The sequence below is a fragment of the Oryzias latipes genome, chromosome 23 (assembly GCF_002234675.1).
Source record: "Oryzias latipes chromosome 23, ASM223467v1".
NCBI classification, from domain to species: Eukaryota; Metazoa; Chordata; class Actinopteri; order Beloniformes; family Adrianichthyidae; genus Oryzias; species Oryzias latipes.
Genome location: NC_019881.2, coordinates 11113926 through 11134274, shown reverse-complemented (window position 1 = coordinate 11134274; position 20349 = coordinate 11113926). Strand labels below are relative to the sequence as shown.

Genomic DNA, 20349 nt, shown 5'->3' with positions numbered 1-20349 from the left:
TTTACTTTGCACATCGAAACAAAATATTTTCACAAAAGCGAAAAACTACCAGGGTCAAAATTATTACCCCACTTAAGAACTGACCTTTATATTGACCTATAGGGTAAACAACTGTTGTGCGGGGATTTGCTTAAACTTTTTAATGCTCAAAGCTAGTAAAATGAAGTTAAAACTTAGCTTTCGATTTACACACGGTGTAAAAACATTAGTACACTTCGCGTTACTTGAGGAAGCTTCAGAAAGTTAAAAAAATCAGTTTAGACTTGGGAAAAATGATTGATGCTCACAAAGCAGGAGAAGGTTATCACAGCTTTTCCAAGAGTCAAGAAATGGAGTGAGAAGTAAAATGGTAAATGGCTTATACTTATATAGCGCTTTTCTACCTACAAATATTTTGCACTGATGGCGGCTGCCTGGCGTCCTGCTTCACCTCCGTCCTGCAGCCTCATTGCTCTTACAGATGTTTGTCTGCATGAGCACATTTCACTCCCTCTGCAGTTGACTATTTTACTTCATGAATACATTTTGTAAGGATGAGTTTCTTTCCGCTTTCTCGAACCGAACAGATATGAGTCTCTGAGATGGCAGAGACGCTTGAGAAGTAAAGTGCAGCATGAATAATGGAGAAAGCAGCTGTTGGAGTGGCTGAATATCTGGTTTTCAGTTTTGGGGAATGAGATGTTCTGAACCGGCTTCAGGAACTTGTGCGACAATGTTTTTCTGGAAGCACCTCGTTTGAACATTTCTAAGGGATGTGGCTTGCATTGCCTGCTACTCTTTCATGGGGGAGGGATGGGGGGTATGAAACAGGTTTTACACAACAAAAAAATAACTATATGTTCTTTTTTACAGAAATACTTGGTACTGAACAGTCCAGTTTTCTAGATTCTTTGGATTTCTTCAAGATAATCAAGTGTAAATGAAATGAAATATTTGTCCAAAACAAACAAGTAAACAAGAATTTATGTCAAATCCTTTCTCATATTAGTTTCCTAAAGTTCAGCCCACTGTTGCTTTTCCACAATGAAACATTCCAAAGGGAACATTCTAGCACACTGTATGGTCACATGTCTCAATCTAAAGGGTATTTTCGAGTATCAATATCATCGATTTCTTTCATTTTGAAACGATTTTATAATGGTGTACAGTCAGGTCCATAAATAATGGGACAGCGACACAATTCCCACAGTTCTGGCTGTATACACCACCACAATGGATTTGAAATGAAAAGAAGATGTGCTTTAACTGCAGACTGTCAGCTTTAATTTGAGGGTATTTACTTCCAGATCAGCTGAGCGGTGTAGGAATTACAACAGTTTGCATATGTGCCTCCCATTTGTTAATGAACCAAAAGTAATGGGACAGAACAATAATCATAAATCAATGCAGTCAATTACAGCCTGAAGTCTGGAACGCATAGACATCCCCAGACGCTGGGTTTCATCCCTGATGATCGTCTGCCAGGCCTCCAATGCAACTGTCTTCAGTTCCTGCTGGTTCTTGGGGCAAGTTTGTCTTCAGCAAGTGATACGTATGTTCAATCGGATTCAGGTCAGGTGATTGGCTTGGCCATTGTATAACATTTCACTTCTTTCCCTTAAGAAAGTCTTTGGTTGCAGTTGGAGTATGCTTTGGGTCATTGTCCATCTGCACTGTGAAGTGCCATCCAATGAGTGCTGAAGCATTTGGCTGAATATGAGCAGAGAATTTTGCCCTACTGCTTTTGTCAGCAGTCACTGTTAGGGTTACGTAATTTTAATTTGCTTACACGCTATAATCATCATAATATGATTGTCTCAGTTCTATCTTTCAGTAAGAAAACAATCACACGAAAAGTTCTGATTATACAAGATATGATGTTCCTGTGCTGCTTGATTGAATGTCCCACTTTTATGTTATCAACTCCGGCCACCAGTAAAACCAGACTGGATACACTGGGAAGGCAGAACTCCTCTGTGGCAGCTTTGCGCTGTGACAGACGGGCTTCTCCCTCTGCAGAAGTCTAACAAAAATTCTCATCTCCTGTGAGGTTCTTCTCTTTGTTAGGGAAAAGTCATAACCCTGACAGTCACATCATCAATAAATACAACAGAGCCAGTTCCATTAGCAGCCATACATGCCCACGCCATGATATTACCACCACCATGCTTCACTGATGAGGTGGTATGCTTAGGATCATGAGCAGTGCCTTTCCTTTTCCATACTCTTCTCTGTCCATCGCTCTGGTACAAGTTGATCTTGGTCTCATCCATAGGATGTTGTTGCAGAGCTGTGAAGACTGTTTCAGATGTCATTCTTGTTTTTGAGGTTCACTAATGGTTGACATCTTGTGGTAAACCCTCTGTATATGTGTCTCTTCGACACACATATACCTACCTTCTGGAGCGTGTTCTTGATCTGATCAACTGTTGTGAAAGGTGTTTTCTTCACCAGGGACAGAATTCTTCGGTCATCCACCACAGTGGTTTTCCGTGGTCTTCCGCCTAATATTTTTGCTATCTCTCTAATGGTTTTCTTTTGTTTTTTCAGCCTAATGATGGCTTGCTTTACTGATAGTGACAGCTCTTTGGATCTCATCTTGAGAACTGACACCAACAGATTCCAAATGCATACAGCACACTTCAAAAACTCATCTGCTCATTGTAATTGGGATAATGAGGGACTAACATACACCTGGCCATGAGAAGCCAGTTGGCCATTACTTTTGGTTCCTTAACAAGTGGGATATGCAAACTGTTGTAATTCCTACACGGCTTACCTGATCTGGATGTAAAAACCCTCAAATTAAAGCTGACAGTCTGCAGTTAAAGCACATCTTGTTCCGTTCATTTCAAATCCATTGTGGTGGTGTATGGAGCCAAAAATGTGGGAATTGTGTCGCTGTTCCAATATTCATGGACCTGACTGTAGGTCGATTCAATTAACAACTTGCCTCAGACAGATGGATCTAGTTGGATTTTAGGAATGGAAAGTGATTCATTGATTAAGTTGATTAATTGTGACACCCCTAATTCCATGTTGAAAGGATGTTATTCTCACTAAAAAAACATGATTACCTGCTTGTGTCCGGGTTGCAGATTATCCAACCAATCTGTCGAGTCTAAATTTTTTTAATTCAGTTTTTCTTTTACAAAATGAGAATCCTCTTTTTTCAGACACAGTTTGTTTGATTGCAGGGGAATGAAATAATCCTCCCATCCTTCAGAATCTTTAGGATGTAAAACTAACCTCTCAGGTTTAAAATGGAGGACTGTGTTTGTGCAGAATCAGCTTTACTCTAATAAAGTTAGCATGAGATGATTTGTTGTCAGCAGAAGATGGACTGGATTTGTTGTCAGCAGAAGATGGACTGGTGTCCCTGAAGGGGGAGCGGCTGCAGCTGAGTTTTCATGCTGCTCTAGTCTCCTGCAGTATGGAGCACTTGTCTGTGTCACACAGGAAGTGCCCAGGGCTTGTTCCTTTTCTGCAGAGATGTGTTTTCTGCATGTCTGACACTCTCCTCCTGCCTCCTCTTATCTCTCCGAGTGTCGTCCTCCTCCCAGTAATTGCTGTCTTCAGGAGGACGGCAGGGCGGAGCGCCGAGCATTCTTGGGGTGATTCCACCGCGGGGGTGCAGCCCATCAGAACAGTGTTTGATCCTGCATCTCTTTTGGTAATCAGTCGACTTAAGGATTTTTCTGCCCCTGTCGTCTCCTAATTACACACTACAGCATCAGGCAGAACCAGGAGGAGGAGGAAGAGGAGGAGAGAAAAGCGATGGTCTGCCTCGTTCTCAGTTCGCCTGCTTCAGCTGCGCTACTGTTTCCCGTCATTCTGGAATCACACAGTGGTTAGGTCAGATCTTTAGGTGTAAAAAGCCCTCCTCCATTCATATTTAACCTGCTCCTGCCCAAATTCTTAACACATGTGAATTTCATAAGGACATAAATATTAGAAAGTATGTTTGTCCTTGGAACACAGCTATCTTGTATCTTTGTAGTCATTCAGAAAATGTCCACTAGAGGGAGACAGAGTTGTAAAGGAGGTCGTGCAGTCTGAATTTCAGGCTTCACATTTATGAATTTCATATTTAACGTAAACACACTGGAATCTATCAGATACTATGGAGTCACAACATCTGGACCACTGGTTGTAAAAGGGATTCTCCTTGACTCCCATGTTACAAAGTAAAATTTTACACAATAAATGTAATAGTTTGTAACACTCTACAGTTCATTTAGAGTCTTAAGATTATTGTCGTGGATTGACTATGGAACACAAATGAACAACCAATTAAATAAAGATATGTTCTTTAAACATCATAATTTCATTGAACCCAGTCACACTCCATGAATCGCGCTCCCGATTACATTATAGGTCCGTGCACGCGTTTACGATGATTCCCTATTGTCCGTCTAGCGACTTCCACCTGTGTGCGCGTAAGCGCTCCAACTTAAAAAATTCCTCCCAAAGTCAAAAGAAACAGAAAAACTGAAATGATCTCACCCCGTCCTTCGGGTTAACATCAGGGAGTCTCATTTTTCTCTTGGTCACTTTCCAGCCACGTCCTTCCCCAAAAGAAATTAATAATAATCCCCGCGGCAGAATTTGGAAAGGTCCACGTCAGATCCTCCTCTGTAACTCCCGATGGTCGGTTTCCGGGGTATTCCGTGCGTGCTTGCTCGTTGGAAGGGCCCTCTTAGTCTCCCTTTCCGTCTTGTCAGAGTTTGAACTCTCCTTAGGCCTCCAGCCCACCTTGTCTGTCCCTTTTTAACCCGGAAGCCATGCCGTGTGTTAACGCACCCCAGCTGATCGCATCAGCTGTGAGGAGTGACGTCAGCGGCATCCCCGGTACACAAATATCGTATTTTCCGGACTATAAGTCGTACCGGAGTATAAGTCGCACCAGCCCAAAAATGCCTTATAAAGTAGAAAAAAACACAGATAAGTCGCACTGGACTATAAGTCGCATTTTAACTTTCACAACCTTATATGACACAATCATAGCAGACTGTTTATCTAATAATTTCACAGTAATTTTTTCTCAAACTTATTTATTTATTCTTTTCATGAAGCATCATTGGCTAACTAATACTCTGTTTTCATCCTGTATTTGTAGAAACAGTTTTCATTTTTATTGCATTTCTGAATCTATGAAATCATTGGAAAATAGAATATTATGTTGTTAGCCTTCAAGATCTTACTGTAAAAAAAGTTTGCTGATTCTCTGAGTCACTTAACATACTCTTAACACTTGACATACCTCATACATCAAATTGACCCAGGAACATCATCTCTGTTCCTCACAAATGAACATAAAAGGAGGGTTAACAATGTATTTATTTCAATTTAGTTCTAATATAAGTCGCTGCGGAGTATAAGTCGCACCCCTTGCCAAACTATGAAAAAAAGTGCGACTTATAGTCCGGAAAATACGGTACCCAAAATACACACATTCACTAAAATAAAAGGAAAACATAGGACCTCTTCACCTCATAGGGTGTAAAATACAGAAAAGATGATACATTTATGTGGCTTTGTTGCAAGTTCTTAGTTGCAATTTCAGTAATTTTGTTATAGATAGATAGATAGATAGATAGATAGATAGATAGATAGATATATTTACTGCTTTATTTCCTATTCATGGAGACTGAAGAGAAGCATGTAATGGATTAAAATAACAGCACAAAAGAAAAGTTTGATATGTAAACTCTTTTCTCTGCAGCTCATTCAACTTAAGCAAACTCCAGATTTCTTCAGAATTTTAGGAAAAAGTTGTAGGGTTTATTGCTACCTCTCTCATTCATCCCATCTGTTTTTTGTGTTTCTGCAGCCACAATGAGCGGAAGGTGACCTGTAAGCACCCTGTGTCAGGCTGCCCCTCCCAGGAAAACTGCATCTTTGTGGTCAGCGAACAGTAAGTGTTTCAGAGAACCTCACCGTGAAGCTGTCAGGAGCGTCAGATCTGCGCAGAAACAGGGCCAGACGTACACAGTTCTGTGTTGTGGACAAACGTTTTTTGGGGTCTGGCATCATGCCGCTAATGACTGTGAATAAACCATCACCATCACCCCCTCAACACCAGTAAGAGATCGTTGTAGTGACATTACCACCAGAAGCAGAAAAATGTGTACTTTATTGGTTTAAATATCTACTAAGCTTGGTGTTGCATTTAAGAAGGCCAAATTGGTTTTCATTTTCATTTATCTCTTCTTAAAAATAGCCTCATTTCTCAAAAGACAATTTGCAGCTCAGCCAGCACAGACACGTCTTTTCATATAAACACATCATATTAATATTCCATTCCAAATCAGGATTCTATTCATTACTATGTAAAACTGTGTTTTTCAACCAGTCTGCTGCGATACCATGGTGTGCTGTTAGAGATGATCAGGTGTGCCGTGCAATTTAGAAATATCTAAGCTCATGAAAGAAATACTTTTTTTTCTTTGTGTTTACTTGATTTCTATTCTTTGATGGCAGCACAGGGATTTTGTTGCAACTTTAGCTAATTGGTCCAATTTTGGAAAAAGTTCAACCCCTTAAAGGTTTAATCATATACGTCATCAATCTAACCAATCAGACATGGTTAACGTCCTAACTTCCTGGTGTCGACATGGCTCATAAAGTCTCTCAGTTTCAACAAAAATATCGGCTAAAGATCGTGTTTGTTGGTGTAGCTCAGTGCTTCTCAATTACTTTTTGCCAACACTTAGAGAAAGTTTGGAGTGGAGACTTTTTACTGCTCTCCCTGCATTCCACTTGTTTTTTTCACATCTCTATTCCAATATTTGAAAGACTTGGTGTCAAATAATTCTAGTCGGACACAAACTCCAATTATTTGTTTCTCCTTCATGATTAATATTTAAATGATTTTTACTTCTGTGAATTAAAGGGGACACCATCCATACGTCACTGCCAAATCTGAGTTCCTGATTGGTTAGAGTTCAACTTGGTTTAACGTCTAACACGCGTTCAATGACTACACATTTTAAACGTAGAGCTCTAAAACAGTGGTACAATTGTATGGAGCTACGCGTGAGTGCACGGGTTTTGAACCCAAAGCCTGATACGTGCCTGTACGTCCATTTATGTAGACTTTTCATTGAAAGTGTTCACCAGAACATTGCAGAGGGCGTTGTGAACGTGCCTTCTGAGTTGTCTCCGGGTCAGCCCACACAGGTCTCAGGGTCTCTGAGGCTACGTTCACACTGCAGGGCTTAATGCTCAATTCCGATTTTTTGAAAAAATCCAATTCTTTTTGCAAGACCGTTCACATTTCCAATTAAATTAGAACTTTTGTGATCTCCTATGTGATCGTGAAATGACCCAGAAGTGACCCGCATGCGCAGAAGAGTACTCAACAGTGAACAACGTCATTCGTTGTTTGCGGAAGTAGCTAACGTTAACAATGGATGTCAACAACAGTGTTGTCAACAGCGGAGCTCTTTTTGCATTAATACCTTTATTTTCACGAAAGAGCCAGCACAATTACAATCTTCTCATTTTAAGAAGGCATTGGAACCAGGATCGTCTGTACCCACTGTTTTGGAATGGGGATGTGTATGTGCTGCGGCCGCGCTCGTGTGTGTAAGAGAGAGGTGAGAGCACGTGCAGCGAGGTACTAGGGAATGGGGGGGGGGGGCAGTGGGGGCGCGCATTCATGTTGTGTGTTACGGAGGAAGGAGAACAATAATAAAAAAGCTTCCCCCAGAATAAATGCTATTGACTCTTAATTAACCAGCTGTGGAGAATCTGAGGGTCCGAACGGGGAAGTGAACCCCGAAGGAGGAACCGCCTTCGGCCCTGGAGAAGCCGGTCTCCCCCTCGATTCTTCTGACCACGGTCGGTAAGGGGAAAAAAAAGTAATGGCGGGGAAAGGTTCAACACCACGCTCGGCCATTTTGCTGGAAATGTTTTCAAAAGCCGCCCGGTTGCGACAAGAGCTCTCGAGTTTGGCCCATAATAGAGCTGTCACCCCAAGTAAAAATCAAATCGGTGACCTCGTTTCCCTTCCACTAACTGGTCTCAGCAGCATTGTCTGCCATGGTTGGTGTTTATGTTCTCGTTCCCGCTTACTTCAATGCAGAATGATGACGTTTGTAGCGTATAAATGACGTACGGGTCGGATTCATGTGGTCTGGCCATTCAGACGGAGGTCGCATTTCAAAAGATCGCATATGTATCGGATTCAGGACCACATACCCAAGTGGCCTGGGTCGCATTTGAAAAGATGAGATCTGTGTCGTTCAGACTGTCATGAAAATATCAGATACAGGTCGGATAGGGGCAAAAAAATCGGAATTGGGTCGTTTCAGCCTGCAGTGTGAACATAGCCTAGACTCTTCTTGAAAATCCTCACCACTAAAAACGGAATCCTGAGTTGCGTTTTTAAACAGATTGAGCTGTAAGTTTGGGCTTTTTGACAATTTTAAGCTGTGGTGCGACTACTGAGAAAAAATGCTTTGGGTAATAAGGTGCATCTGTGCTTGCTGGAGCGCTCAGGATGTGAAAGCCAAAAGTTTTCTAAACAAATCCAGAAAACGAAGTGAACCAGCTTTCGGTGGGAAACAAAAGTTCCCTCTGATGAGAATACCAGCAAAACCTTACAAAAGGTTGCTTTCTTGACGTTTCAGCATTTGCCCTCACATCCTCAGTTTGTTTTGAGTCGTTTCTTTCAACTGTTGAAGTTTCCAGTTACCTTTTCCATTCCATTTTGTCATTCTGTGCTCCTTCTTTTCCCGTTTTCAGTGTAAATTGTGGAAAGTTTGTCCATGCTGAGAAAGCCACCCAGGCCAGGTAATGTCTCTGAGGCCTCAGGTCTAACAGCTCCCAGAGCTTCACCTCTTGGCACCCTTGTCTGCTGCTATCACGGATCTAAAACCTGACCATGCAGCGCTTATTAGCTTTCAAAAACAAACATGGCCTTGGCTTCTTAACCCGTCAGTGAGAGGATCAGCGCTCATGTGTCGGCTCTGGCAGCAACAAACTTACCTTCAAAAAGTTTGTCTGTGGAGTTTAAACTTCAGTTTTTGTTTCCTCCTCCAGAAACATTCCTTTATGAAACTTACCAAAAGCAAAAAACCAAGAGGAATTTCTGCACTGCACGAATGGTTAATCTTCCCAATATACAATATATGATTCAAAATAAGGGAGTTTAGAAGGTATTCCTCTTAAAGTCCCATTCTGATCATCTTTTGATTTATCTTCAAAGTGTTCCGCTCATTGTTGCTGCAGTAACACAAAAAAAGATGGAACTATTGAAAGAGAACTTTTAAGTGTTCTGTTGAAGAAGCAGGGATCTTCTCTGAAAGCTTAAAACACAAAGCAAACCCTGTGCTGCCACATACTGACAGATCTCTGCGACACAACCTGCACACGAGTGTCTATATCCTCTCTCATATGAGCAAACTATCATGCTTCAGCTGAACAGATTTGTTCAGACCTCTTTGAAGTGTTTGATGTGACGCAGATATTTTCAATATTTACTAATCTGCTGCACGTTTCTTCCTCTAAAACCACCAGCATGCGTCCACAAAAAACAGCATTCAGTCTTCATTTTGTTTTGTTTTTTTTAACTTCATAGACTATTTCTTCTGCTGCTTGTTCTTGGACAGAAACTCTATATGCGTGGAAAAAGTACATTTATTTATGCTGAAGATTAGTTTTAGAAAGCTTTAACCCTCTTTGTCTTTTAACGCATTCTGAGCAAAATGTACACATTTCTAAAACACTAAACTGCTCTGAAATCTTTAATTTTTTTAATCTTTTTTTCACAAATTTAATAATTTAAGTCTTTCAATGACTGTTAACACAAAGACATTTCTTTAACTTTGCAATCAATCAAAGAGAGATGCTCCTATAATGCCGACTAAAGATTTGTATTCATTCAAGGGCATCAAATCAGTGTTTTGTTTTCCAATCCTAAATCTGGGTAGATACCGAGGGTTGTGTCAAAGTCAGACTGTGGCCGGGGTTCTCAATGACCGCTGGAGAAATTCAGGAGGTGCAGGAGATTGTTGAGGTGCTCCAGGGTAAGGAGGAGGATGAGGAGGTGATGGAGAGCAGAAAGACAGATGGTGGTGGACTTTGACAAACGAATAGCAAGGTCAGTGATGAAGACATTTTTCCAGAAAAGGAAATGGCACAGAGAGATGTATAAGAGTAGAGGGAGGAGAAGGAAGGATGATTAGATCTTCTGCTGAGAAACTTAATCTAAAAGAGATCAGTGAGTGGAAAGCTGTAGCTTAGATTGTTACCAGGCGATGTGAGGATGACTCTGGTGCTGAGGAAGACGAAGAGGACAAGAACGGAGCAGAGGACCCAGTTGAAAAAGGAAGAGTGTGGATGAGTTATAATAGACTTTAGGAGATCAGGAGGTTCTTCCAGAAGATTGGATGGCTACACCTAAAGTGATGATGGACGCTGAGAGGTTGGTGACTCATCTGGAATGAGGAAAGCAGACCCGGAGACTTGGTGGTGGAATGAAGAGGTTCAGGGAGGTGTTTAGAGGAAACACTGAGAGGACAGAAGACAGACGTACAGGCAGATGCAGCAGAAGGGAAGTGGAGGTGGAGAGGACTGAAGTTCAGCTGCAGCAGGACGGAGGAGACGAACGGAAGAGGAACAGTGAGGTTACAGGGAGCAGAGGTGGAGAAGGTGGAGGACTTTAAGGACTTAGGGTCAAGAGTCCAGAATAACAGTGTAGAAAACAGGTGGCGAAAAGTTAGTTACTATTGCTCATCGCTGAGTGGATTATAATATCTGGCGACATATTAAATAACTTTCGGTTGAAATGGTGGACAAACGTCATCATCCAATCAGTGAAGTCCCACTCTACTTCCTTTCCCAGTTTCTCATTGTGTTTTTAAATTTTCTTTCGAGTTCTGAGTATTTGTATTTAGTTATTAAATTTTTTTTGGGGGGTGGGGGGGGGGGGGTTCTGGAATTTTTATTTTGACTTCTAAAATGTATTTTTTTTTGTTTTATGTTTTTTTAACATTTGTTTTAGTTTTTTTAATTGTTGTTGTGGTCTCTAAAAAATTTTTATGTTGCATAAATGGAAAATTAGAGTTTTCTTATCTTGTGTCTTTGTGATTTCTAGCTTTTATGTTCATCCCATGTATTAAATGTTGTAAAGTGAAGATTTTTTTAAATATGTATCCCCTGTCACAAAAGGGGGTTCCTTACCGGAGGAGTGCCTCTTAGCTCAGTTTGAAACAGTTAAACTGCAGACGACTGGTTGTATATAGTCTGTGTCTTTACTGCAAGATAACTTTATCTGACAGAGTTGTAATTCATAAAAATCAATCCTAGCAATTTCCCACTCGTATCCTAAAAAACTGTGCTTTTGCGTGAATCTCTAACACAGTTGAGCATTATTATTTCCCATTGCGTCACTTATGGTTTTGACCAGGATTAAACCATATTTCCATAAAGATTATTTTCATATTACGAGGAGGTTTTCCAGCCCTGACATTATTGGAAGTATAAACAAAGTCTGGAAGGTCTCAATGGAAAAATGCATGCTTGTGGTAGCAGGTCTAAATGTCTACCTGCTACCACAAGCATGCCGCTCTAGTCTAAGCCTAATAACAAGCACATTGAATTATGCCTTGCAATGTTTTCAGACTCTATGAACACAGCCTGGGTACAGAGAATGTTTACGAACTATGTGTCCAGTCGTCCATTTTTCAATGCAGTTATTTGTATTTGTTAAAAGAAACAAGTCTGACCAATTTTGATGTCGTGAAGGCACACTATTTTTTTTTGTCACCGTGAGAGGGCAGGAAATAAAATGTTTGAGAATCAATAATTAAATATGTGCATGAAACAGCTGGTTTGATTGTCTTGCCATAGAACTTCCGCAGGCTTTGTAGAGACTCTTTTGGTGTGCATGTGTGACCTCCCAGGCATGGTGGGCTTCTCTCCTCACGCTATGGGGACCTCTGTGATCATGAGCCATGCCATGAACTCTCATCACATTTGAGCTGGGGGGTGTTCATGCCCCTGTGGGGCATGGTCTTTACCTTTTGTTTGCTGGGCTATTTTACATTTTCTATTGTTGCCTTGTCAGTCCCACCTTACCATTCTTTTGTCCCATTGGGGTATTTGCCTCTTTCTGGAGCTCTCCACCCTAGTTCAGGAATCAGGACTACCACATAGTGGTGGTGGGCCTCTCATATGGAGCTGGTGAGGAATTTAGTGGTATTGGAACCTTATACTACATCCCAGAACCAACAGGATTGGTCTCTGCCTGGGTTGCTGCTTGCATTTTCCGTGCTTCTGGGCCCTCCAGCTCCTGTGGTAGACCCTCAAGCCCAGTTTCTGGGTGTTGGGTTGTCCAGAGGTGGATGTCCTTTCGTCTGCTTCTCCACATGACGACATCTGTGGGGCCTTGACTCACCAGGATCAACTGTGTTGTCATGTTCTCTTTTTTTTTTTTTTTTCTTTTTTTTTCTTCTTTTTTTTTTTTTCGGAAAAGGAAAGAGGGGAAGAAGAGAGAGGGACGTTAGAGAGAGGGGGGGTAGGGGGTGATAATAGGAAGGGAAGGGGGATAAGACCATGAAGCAGCATAAAGCAACAAGTTTACTGGTTGTTAATCATTATGGTAAGGTTCAAATGTAGAAAAAAAAAAAAAAAAAAAAAGGGGGCGGAGCCTGTCCACACACACACTCAAATGTTATAAACACACCTGCTAGCTGCAAAAATGTCCACCTGTCGACATGTACACAAAACAGATAGTGTTCACACGCATACTTATGCCTTAAAACCAACTAGTGTGAAATATTTCAGTCATTCAGTCATGCAAACTGTTAGTGCAAAGGTGAGCTAACACCAGTGCTCAGGTGAGTGTTTATGTTCTTCTAAAATGGATGGTGGAATGTGAAAAGAAGGAGGGAGAGTGCCCAGCCATCCCCACCCCAAGACCCCCACCGCAGCAGCAGCGGCAGCCGGAATCCCCCCAACGCCACACGGGAACCGGCAGGGAACAACCGCCGCCCGGGCGACCAAGCCCGCCACCCAGGCCAGGGCCAGCAGGGCCGCCGCAAGGCCCCCAGAGCCAGAGGCCAGGGACGCACGGAGGGAAAGAGAGCGCCGCCCCAGCCCAACCAGGAGAGCAGCCCCCCCGCCGCGCCGGGAGAACCCAACGCAGGGCCCCACCGGAGAAGGACGCCCACAGCCCCAAACGAGCACCCCACCACCACCCAGGAGTTCCGGGCATCCCCCCGCCCCAACCCCAGGTACGAGCCAGGACCCCCCAAGGGAGACCCGCTCCGCACTCCAGGCAGCCACCCGCCCGGCCCACGGTTGGTCCAGGGAGGAGCGAGGCAGGGGCCCGCCGCCCCCGCCCAGGGGGGGGGAACCCCGGGGAAAAAAGAGGGCCCACAAGGGGTGTTGTAAATATGGCCCGACCAGGCTCGGCCACAGTTGGAAATTTGGCGGGGCCCAGCACTCAGGAGCAAGGACCAGAACCCACCCCCCAGGGACCAGACACCCCCGGCTCAGATGTAATGTGAACCCCCCCACCGCGCGGAGAGAGCACCGCCGGGCCCAGGAAGCCGGCACCCCGGGGACACGGCCGCCGCTGCAAAGGGGCCCGTACCCCCCACCAGGGAAGAGGCAGGGGACAGACGGACCCAGGTCCCACCTTCCTTGCAAAATGTGTATGCGTGTATGTGTGTTTGAAAGGGTGTGTGTGTGTGCATGTGTGTGTGTTTATGTTGGGATGTATATTGAGGGGGGAGGGGTGTGTGTACTAAGGGGGGTGCGGTTAAAATTGGCGGGTAGGGCACTAAGGGGACATCTCCTGATTACTCACAGTGACGTCCCCTCACCCTCCCCACCAAGGGGCCCTAAATGTCTAAGGTGCGGTTAAAATTGGCGGGTAGGGTGCTAGGAGGACATCCGCTGCTTGCTGGCAGTGATGTCCAAGCACCCCCCCTACCAAGGGCCCTACATGTCTAAGGTGCAAATAAAACCGAAAGAGGGGGGGCCCACTCCATACGGCAACCACAGGAGGGGGGCCACTGCCTAGTAAACCCCCCCCCCCAAGGCTCATCGTGTTGTCATGTTCTCTAATCCAGATTGTGGTCGATATGAGTTTTGAAAAACGGTGGACATTGAGGGTTAGTCTTTGTGTCTTGGGGTAATTCATTGGAGGTTTTATTTTTACCTTTTCTTGGCTAATGCCTTCTGGTCTGACAATTGGCAGGTTTGAACTTGAGTAAAGTAAATGTCAACTGATCTCCAGAACAGTGGTTTTTTTTGTCTTTTGAGGAACATCTGCATGATCTGAAGAAAAAGACTGTATCTCTCATGACCCCCCTCCATTATGGACAAGATGAGGAAGATCTGGTCCCCTGTACAGGTGTAATCTTAACCCACAACAGTTTGACTGAACCCCAAAGACGAAGATGTCTCCTTTTGTTTGTTTTGTAGTTGACTCTATAACTTAGTTTTTTACTTTCCTGTTGTCATTCCCATTAGTTCTCACACCTGGATGTGTAACATTTGTTCTCCGCATTTGACCTCTCCCCTGGGGAAGCAGTGAGCTGCAGACAGAGTTCAAGAACTGTTTGATGGTTTAACGCCTTTAATCCAACTCCTTAATGCTGAGTTTTAAACAAAAGGGAGGGTCAAATTTTTTTTCGCATTTTTGGTATGACTCGGCCTGAATTTGAACTCACAAGATTTTAATCTCAGGGCGGACGCTCCCTCACAAGGCCACTGAGTGTTGATTGCCTCTCTATTTGCATCTCTGTCCCTCTCGCTGTGTTAGACCTGCCTTGAAGGCCTCGGATGAGAACAGCAGTGAAAAGAAGGAGCGTCCCATGAGCACCATGAGTGAAGCCTCCAACTACACTGGCGGCTCCGATTACAGCACCTTCCCTGGAAGCCCAGCCACCACCTCTACCACTACCACCACCAACTCTGCCTCCTCTGCACGGGTCAGTCGCTATGACATGCTCATAGCAGAGCTGCACATGCCTCGACAGACGCTTGCTTCAACATTTGTCATTATATTACATTGATTATTGGTTGCTTTATCGTCTGTTCACTTGTTGACAGCTTTCTAGGTCATCCAAAAAGATCCACAACTTTGGCAAGAGATCCAACTCCATCAAGAGAAACATAAATATCCCAGCGGTCAAGAGTGGCTGGCTTTACAAACAGGTAGAAGGCAACATCTTTTCATCATGAAGGAAAATCTAAATATGTCTCATTACACATAATTTAAACTAACACGAATGAGAAAAGCATTTTCAGCGGTAGCAGGGGTTCTACACATCAGCCCATGTATTTCCCATCAGTGCACTGATGATTCTTTTGCCCTGTGATTCCTGCCGCCATGGTATCAGGCAGTAAAGCACAGACTTGATGCCAGCATATCCTCTTTAAGGGGATATGCATTCCAATTGTTGACATTGGGCAGTAGGTAACATGTGAAACAGAAAATGTCTCAGTATAAATGTGTTTTAGTTGTATCTATAATCATTCTACAATGTTGAGAATAAGAATTAAATGCTTGCATACACATTTTTAGTAATTAATTAGGCAGAGCTGCCATGCAAGGTGCTGAATCCAATGTGGGATTCAGTGTCTTGCCCAAGAACACGTCGACAGATGAGGGGGCACAAAGGCAGCCAAGTGCTGTTGGATTAAAGGTAGCCAGATAAACATGTTCTTTCCACTTTTGGGAAATTAAGGAACTCTTGCGTCATATGTCCCGTCTACGGTAGGGCCCAAACACGCCAGGCTCAGTGCCGCAGTGTGTAGCTATTTCACTCTAAATGGGTCTAGTTCTAGTCACGTCAGGAACTGGTGGTGTAAGACCCAAAATGCAGGAGACCAGGTTCGGTGACTGAAATTTTTAATAAGCAAACGACAAAGTCCAGGGAGCAACAAAAGACTGACAAAGAAAAGCAGATGATCTAACACTGGAGAACTAAAAACCAGACACTTAAATAGACTGAGGATCATTGACAGAAATGAAAACAGCTATGGATGATCAACGTGAACCTGGAGTGATTGATACGAGAACAACTCAAAGCTTGCCCAAAACCAAGAACACAACCGAAAAATCCTAACTGAAGCACAGAATCCTCACAAGTCAATGGGTGTGGTTACACTGAGCATTTACAGTGGACTTCACTAAACACCATGCAGAAAAAGAAACCTTTACACCTGGGATTAGATCAGATTTTGATTCACTGGGACTTTGTATACCGTGTTGTTTTTTTCAGCTCATTTTCTTATCTGATACATTTCACCAGAGATCGAAAGCTAATTAAAGGTTAAAGCTGTGGTCTATATGTAAAATTTTTACAGATGTATCACGAATGAAGCACGACAAAACCACGGAACAAGTACGAGTAAACCACAGGAAGATCAACATAAAACTTGAACCGTGCGTGATTATTGCGCTGTTTATATGCAATTACGTAATTTTAATGTGATATATATGCACCGTATACGCGATAAAGTTATGCATCGCTGCTACATGCATGAAAAGTCCATTAGACATACATGGAACGAGCGTAGAAAGCCACAAATTTGCATATGCATCTTGCAGGAATAACGCACAATTGCATAAGATTTACGCTGTAATTGTGTATGAACTACGCAAGATACGCATAAACTGAGTAATTCTCAACCAAAAATTATGAATAGCTCCAAACCGAATTCACATAAAAACCCGTCAACTGAAACCCACGACGGACATCGACGAGTGACCCAAGAAACACATGAATTATGGATATCACACATGTATCACAGAAGACTGAAATTTCCTACGTGGACAATGTGCAAAATGTACGTAGTGGGTGTGTGAAAGTGTGAAAGACTAAGATTCTTTGCACCATTATGATAAGATAAGATGGGGTCAAATAAAGAAGAAAACTTAAAAGTGTGTGTGTATACTTATGCACGTATGTGTGTCACTAGACTTTTACTGAAGTAATGCAACTTTTGACCCTTTAGGACAGCAGCGGCATGAAGTTGTGGAAGAAGAGGTGGTTTGTTTTGTCAGACATGTGCCTCTTCTACTACCGTGGTGAGAACCTACAAACACACGCAGACACTCAAAAGCAAACAAGTTTTCTTGCCTTAAACTCTATTTTTGTTAACATCTAATCAAGACAAAAATGTAAGTTTGCTCCAAATGGACCAGAGCTTACACGCCTGAAGTCATTTCACATTCAGAGATAATTATGGAATTCAATTTTAAAACAGGATGCACGGTGGAACAGTGGTTAGCACTCAGAGCACCGAGCACCAGTGGGGGACCTTTCTGTGTGGAGTTTGCATGGTTTCCACTAGGGGTGTAACGGTACACGTAGTTGTAACGAACCATTTCGGTACGACAATTTTGATTCAGTTCACTTTTGTACCGTTTCGGTTTTCGTTTTTTTTTTTTTTTGTTCTCCCCCCAAATGTATTAACTTTGCACTGAGGCAGAACTAATGTTAACCGTGAGTTTCCGCCGAGACGCTATGTTGTGGAATGAGTGTGTGCTGAAAATGTGTGTCTGCCAATGAGTCTCTGCTTTGGCGCGTGGGGTGGGGGTAGGGGTGGGTGGGGCTGAGTGCAAGAGTCTGTGTGTGAGCGCACGTTTAGGGTGTGTTGCTCAGTTCGCCAGAACAGTAATAAAAAAGGTTTCCTCCGAAAGAACGGAGGTTGGTTCTAATATTAACTCGCTCTGGAGGCTCTGAGGGTCCGAACGGAGAAGTGAACCCCGAAGGAAGATCCTTCAGCCCTGGAGAGGATCTCCCCTGCGTTTTACGACCACGGTTATAAACAGAATTGCTGTTCAGGTTCAACAGCTGTTAAGTGACAGAGGTAACAGTGAGCATGTCAACAGTATCAGCATGGCTAATGCAGACGCAAAGACAGAGCTGGAGGACCCCCCAGCCCCCATCTCCTTACGCTTTCCTGTGTGGGAACACTTTGGCTTTGTTGTCAGTATCAATGAACGGAAAAGACAATTGGATAAGTCGAATGCTGAGTGTCGACATTGTTACACGAAGAAAAGTGCATGCCACAGTAACACATCTAATCTGTAAACGAACTCAAAACGGCATCACCCAACTGTAAAAAATCGTGTCTACAAGAAAAAAAAATTGCAAGTTAAAATGTTTGTTTTTCAGGCCAGTGTTAAGTATCCAGAGTTTTTGGTTCCTGACAGCTAATAGTTGTATTATTTTATATAGCAGATCTCCAACATGGGCTAATTTTATTGATTTTTAATATAAAAGCAATAAATGCATTTTGCAAGACATTTTTTCCTGCCTTTGTGTACCTAAAAAATACCGAAAATGTATCGAACCGAGCCCTATGAAATTCTGAACTATCCGGATTGAAATTTTAGTGTATCGTTACACCCCTAGTTTCCACGTTCATGTGGGTGGTCCGGGGAATCCGGCTTCTTCCCGCCATCCAAAAACATGCTTCATAGCTTAATTAGTTACTCTAAATTGGTCATGAGGTGTGAATATGAGTGTGCATGGATGTGTGATTGTGACCCTGCGACAGACTGGCGACCTGTCCAGGATGTCCCCTGCCTTCACCCACGAGTGGCCAGGATAGGCTCCAGCATCCCTGTGACCCGAAAGGGATAAAAGGGTTTAAAAGATGAATGAATTAATTAATTTAAAAAAAAACAAATTCATCATCTGCAAGGGAACATCTGCTATATAAGATCGATAGTTACTGACTGGGGGGTTTTGCAGCCAAGTGTAAAGTTGTTGGGATGAGGGTCAGCACCTCTGAGGCCATGGTTCTCAACTGGAGAAAGGTAGTTTGCCCTCTCTTGTTGGGAGGAGTGCTCCTGCGTTTGCTGTACCAGTCCGTTGTGGTGAGGAAAAAGCTCAGCCAGAAAGGAAAGCTCTCGATTTACCCGTCAATCTTCGTTCCAGTACTGACCTATACTCATGAGCTCTGGGTCATGACCCCAAAGTACGAGGTCCCGGCTGAAGTGAGCTTCCTCCATAGGGCGCCTGGGCGCTCCCTTAGAGAAAGGGGGAGAACCTCGGTCACCCTGAGAGAGCTCGAGGTGGCTCGGACATCTGATCCGGATGCCTCCTGGACGCCTCTCTTGGTAGGTGTTCTGGGTCCCACTGGGCGGATTCCCCAGGGAAGACCCAGGACACAATTGATAGACTTCATCTGAATCCAAATTGCTTCCCTACCCCTACATTTATCCCTCCAAGCAGAAAAAATACAGACTTCAAAATCAGATGTTACTACTGCTTGATGACGTGTTCAATAGCCACCGGTAAGCTACATTAGCCCGTAGCTACCAGCCCTTGGAAAATACAAAACATCTGTTTGATAACTTTAAAAAGTCAAGCAAAAACAAAACGTCATTACTTACATTTAAATGTAAACATCTGTCTTCAGAGCACATCCACATGAGGAAATGCATTTCTCCTCCGCGCCACAGTGCAACATTCTGCACACTACCGGCCGAGGGATAGCCAGCCTTAAGCTGCTACGGCTCCTCCTCAAAATCATGTAACTCGGCTGACCTGGGACTGCTTTGGGGTCCCTCCAGAGGAGTTGGCTGGCTGGTTGGCTGGCTGTCTGGCTGGATGGATGGTGAAATGACATAAACGAACAAAGAGAAGACATGTGTAACAAACTCTGGGTTTCCTGTGTATGATTTAGTAATAACAAAACTGACAGGATTTGCATACTTATTAGGGATGCTGCAATTTTCTGTTTAAACCTAAAGTATTAGACTAAATCATGGTTCAAGTAAATTGTTGCATTCCCACTGCATACGTTTTATGTTTACGTAAACTGTCAAACAGGTTAAGTGTAATATGGTTTTAATACATTTCACCAGACTTAGTATAAGCCAACTGAAAGGTTTTTCATAGTTATTTGGTTATTAGAACATTTAAAACAAGGATTTTTTTTAAATTGTTGTTGTTTTTTGTAAAACACAAGTCAGAAATCAAACCGAATCAAAACCATAATCCAAAAGTTGAAGTCTGAACTGAATTGTGATTAATAAAAAAAAAAGAATTGTTGCATCTCTAGGCTTTGTGGATCCGTCCTTATAGCTAGCACCAAAACAACAGACACATTATTTCTGAACCTTAAGGCGGGTTCAGAGCTGATGCTCAAAGATAATCTCTCAAAGTAAAACAAATCTAACATCTGGCAATCCAAAGGCTTAACAGGTCACAGTGGACAGAGAACTAAACTGTAAAAAACATGATCTCAACCTCAAAACAGGTCAAAACAGGCTGGCAGGTCAAGATCATTCACCTGAAGAAAAATCTCTTAACAAGTCAGCAGAGATGCAGAGTGATGATGGTAGTACTCGTGATGGTACTGCTGTTTTTGGTGAACAGGCCTATT

General features: G+C 43.0%; 1 protein-coding gene across 6 annotated transcripts in view; it reads left to right on the top strand.

The window, feature by feature from the left end:
- Nucleotides 1-20349, top strand: part of LOC101161206 (pleckstrin homology domain-containing family A member 5) — a 99011-nt gene that overhangs the window by 27867 nt on the left and 50795 nt on the right. For 5 of the 6 annotated variants that reach the window (XM_023952256.1, XM_023952254.1, XM_023952259.1 and 2 more), the window contains exons 4-8: nucleotides 5813-5896; nucleotides 8731-8778; nucleotides 14762-14930; nucleotides 15052-15156; nucleotides 16963-17035. In XM_023952256.1, coding sequence (XP_023808024.1) covers nucleotides 5813-5896; nucleotides 8731-8778; nucleotides 14762-14930; nucleotides 15052-15156; nucleotides 16963-17035 — 479 coding nt within the window. The remainder of the gene's footprint in view (nucleotides 1-5812; nucleotides 5897-8730; nucleotides 8779-14761; nucleotides 14931-15051; nucleotides 15157-16962; nucleotides 17036-20349) is intronic. The other variant, XM_023952255.1, reaches the window with a different exon arrangement.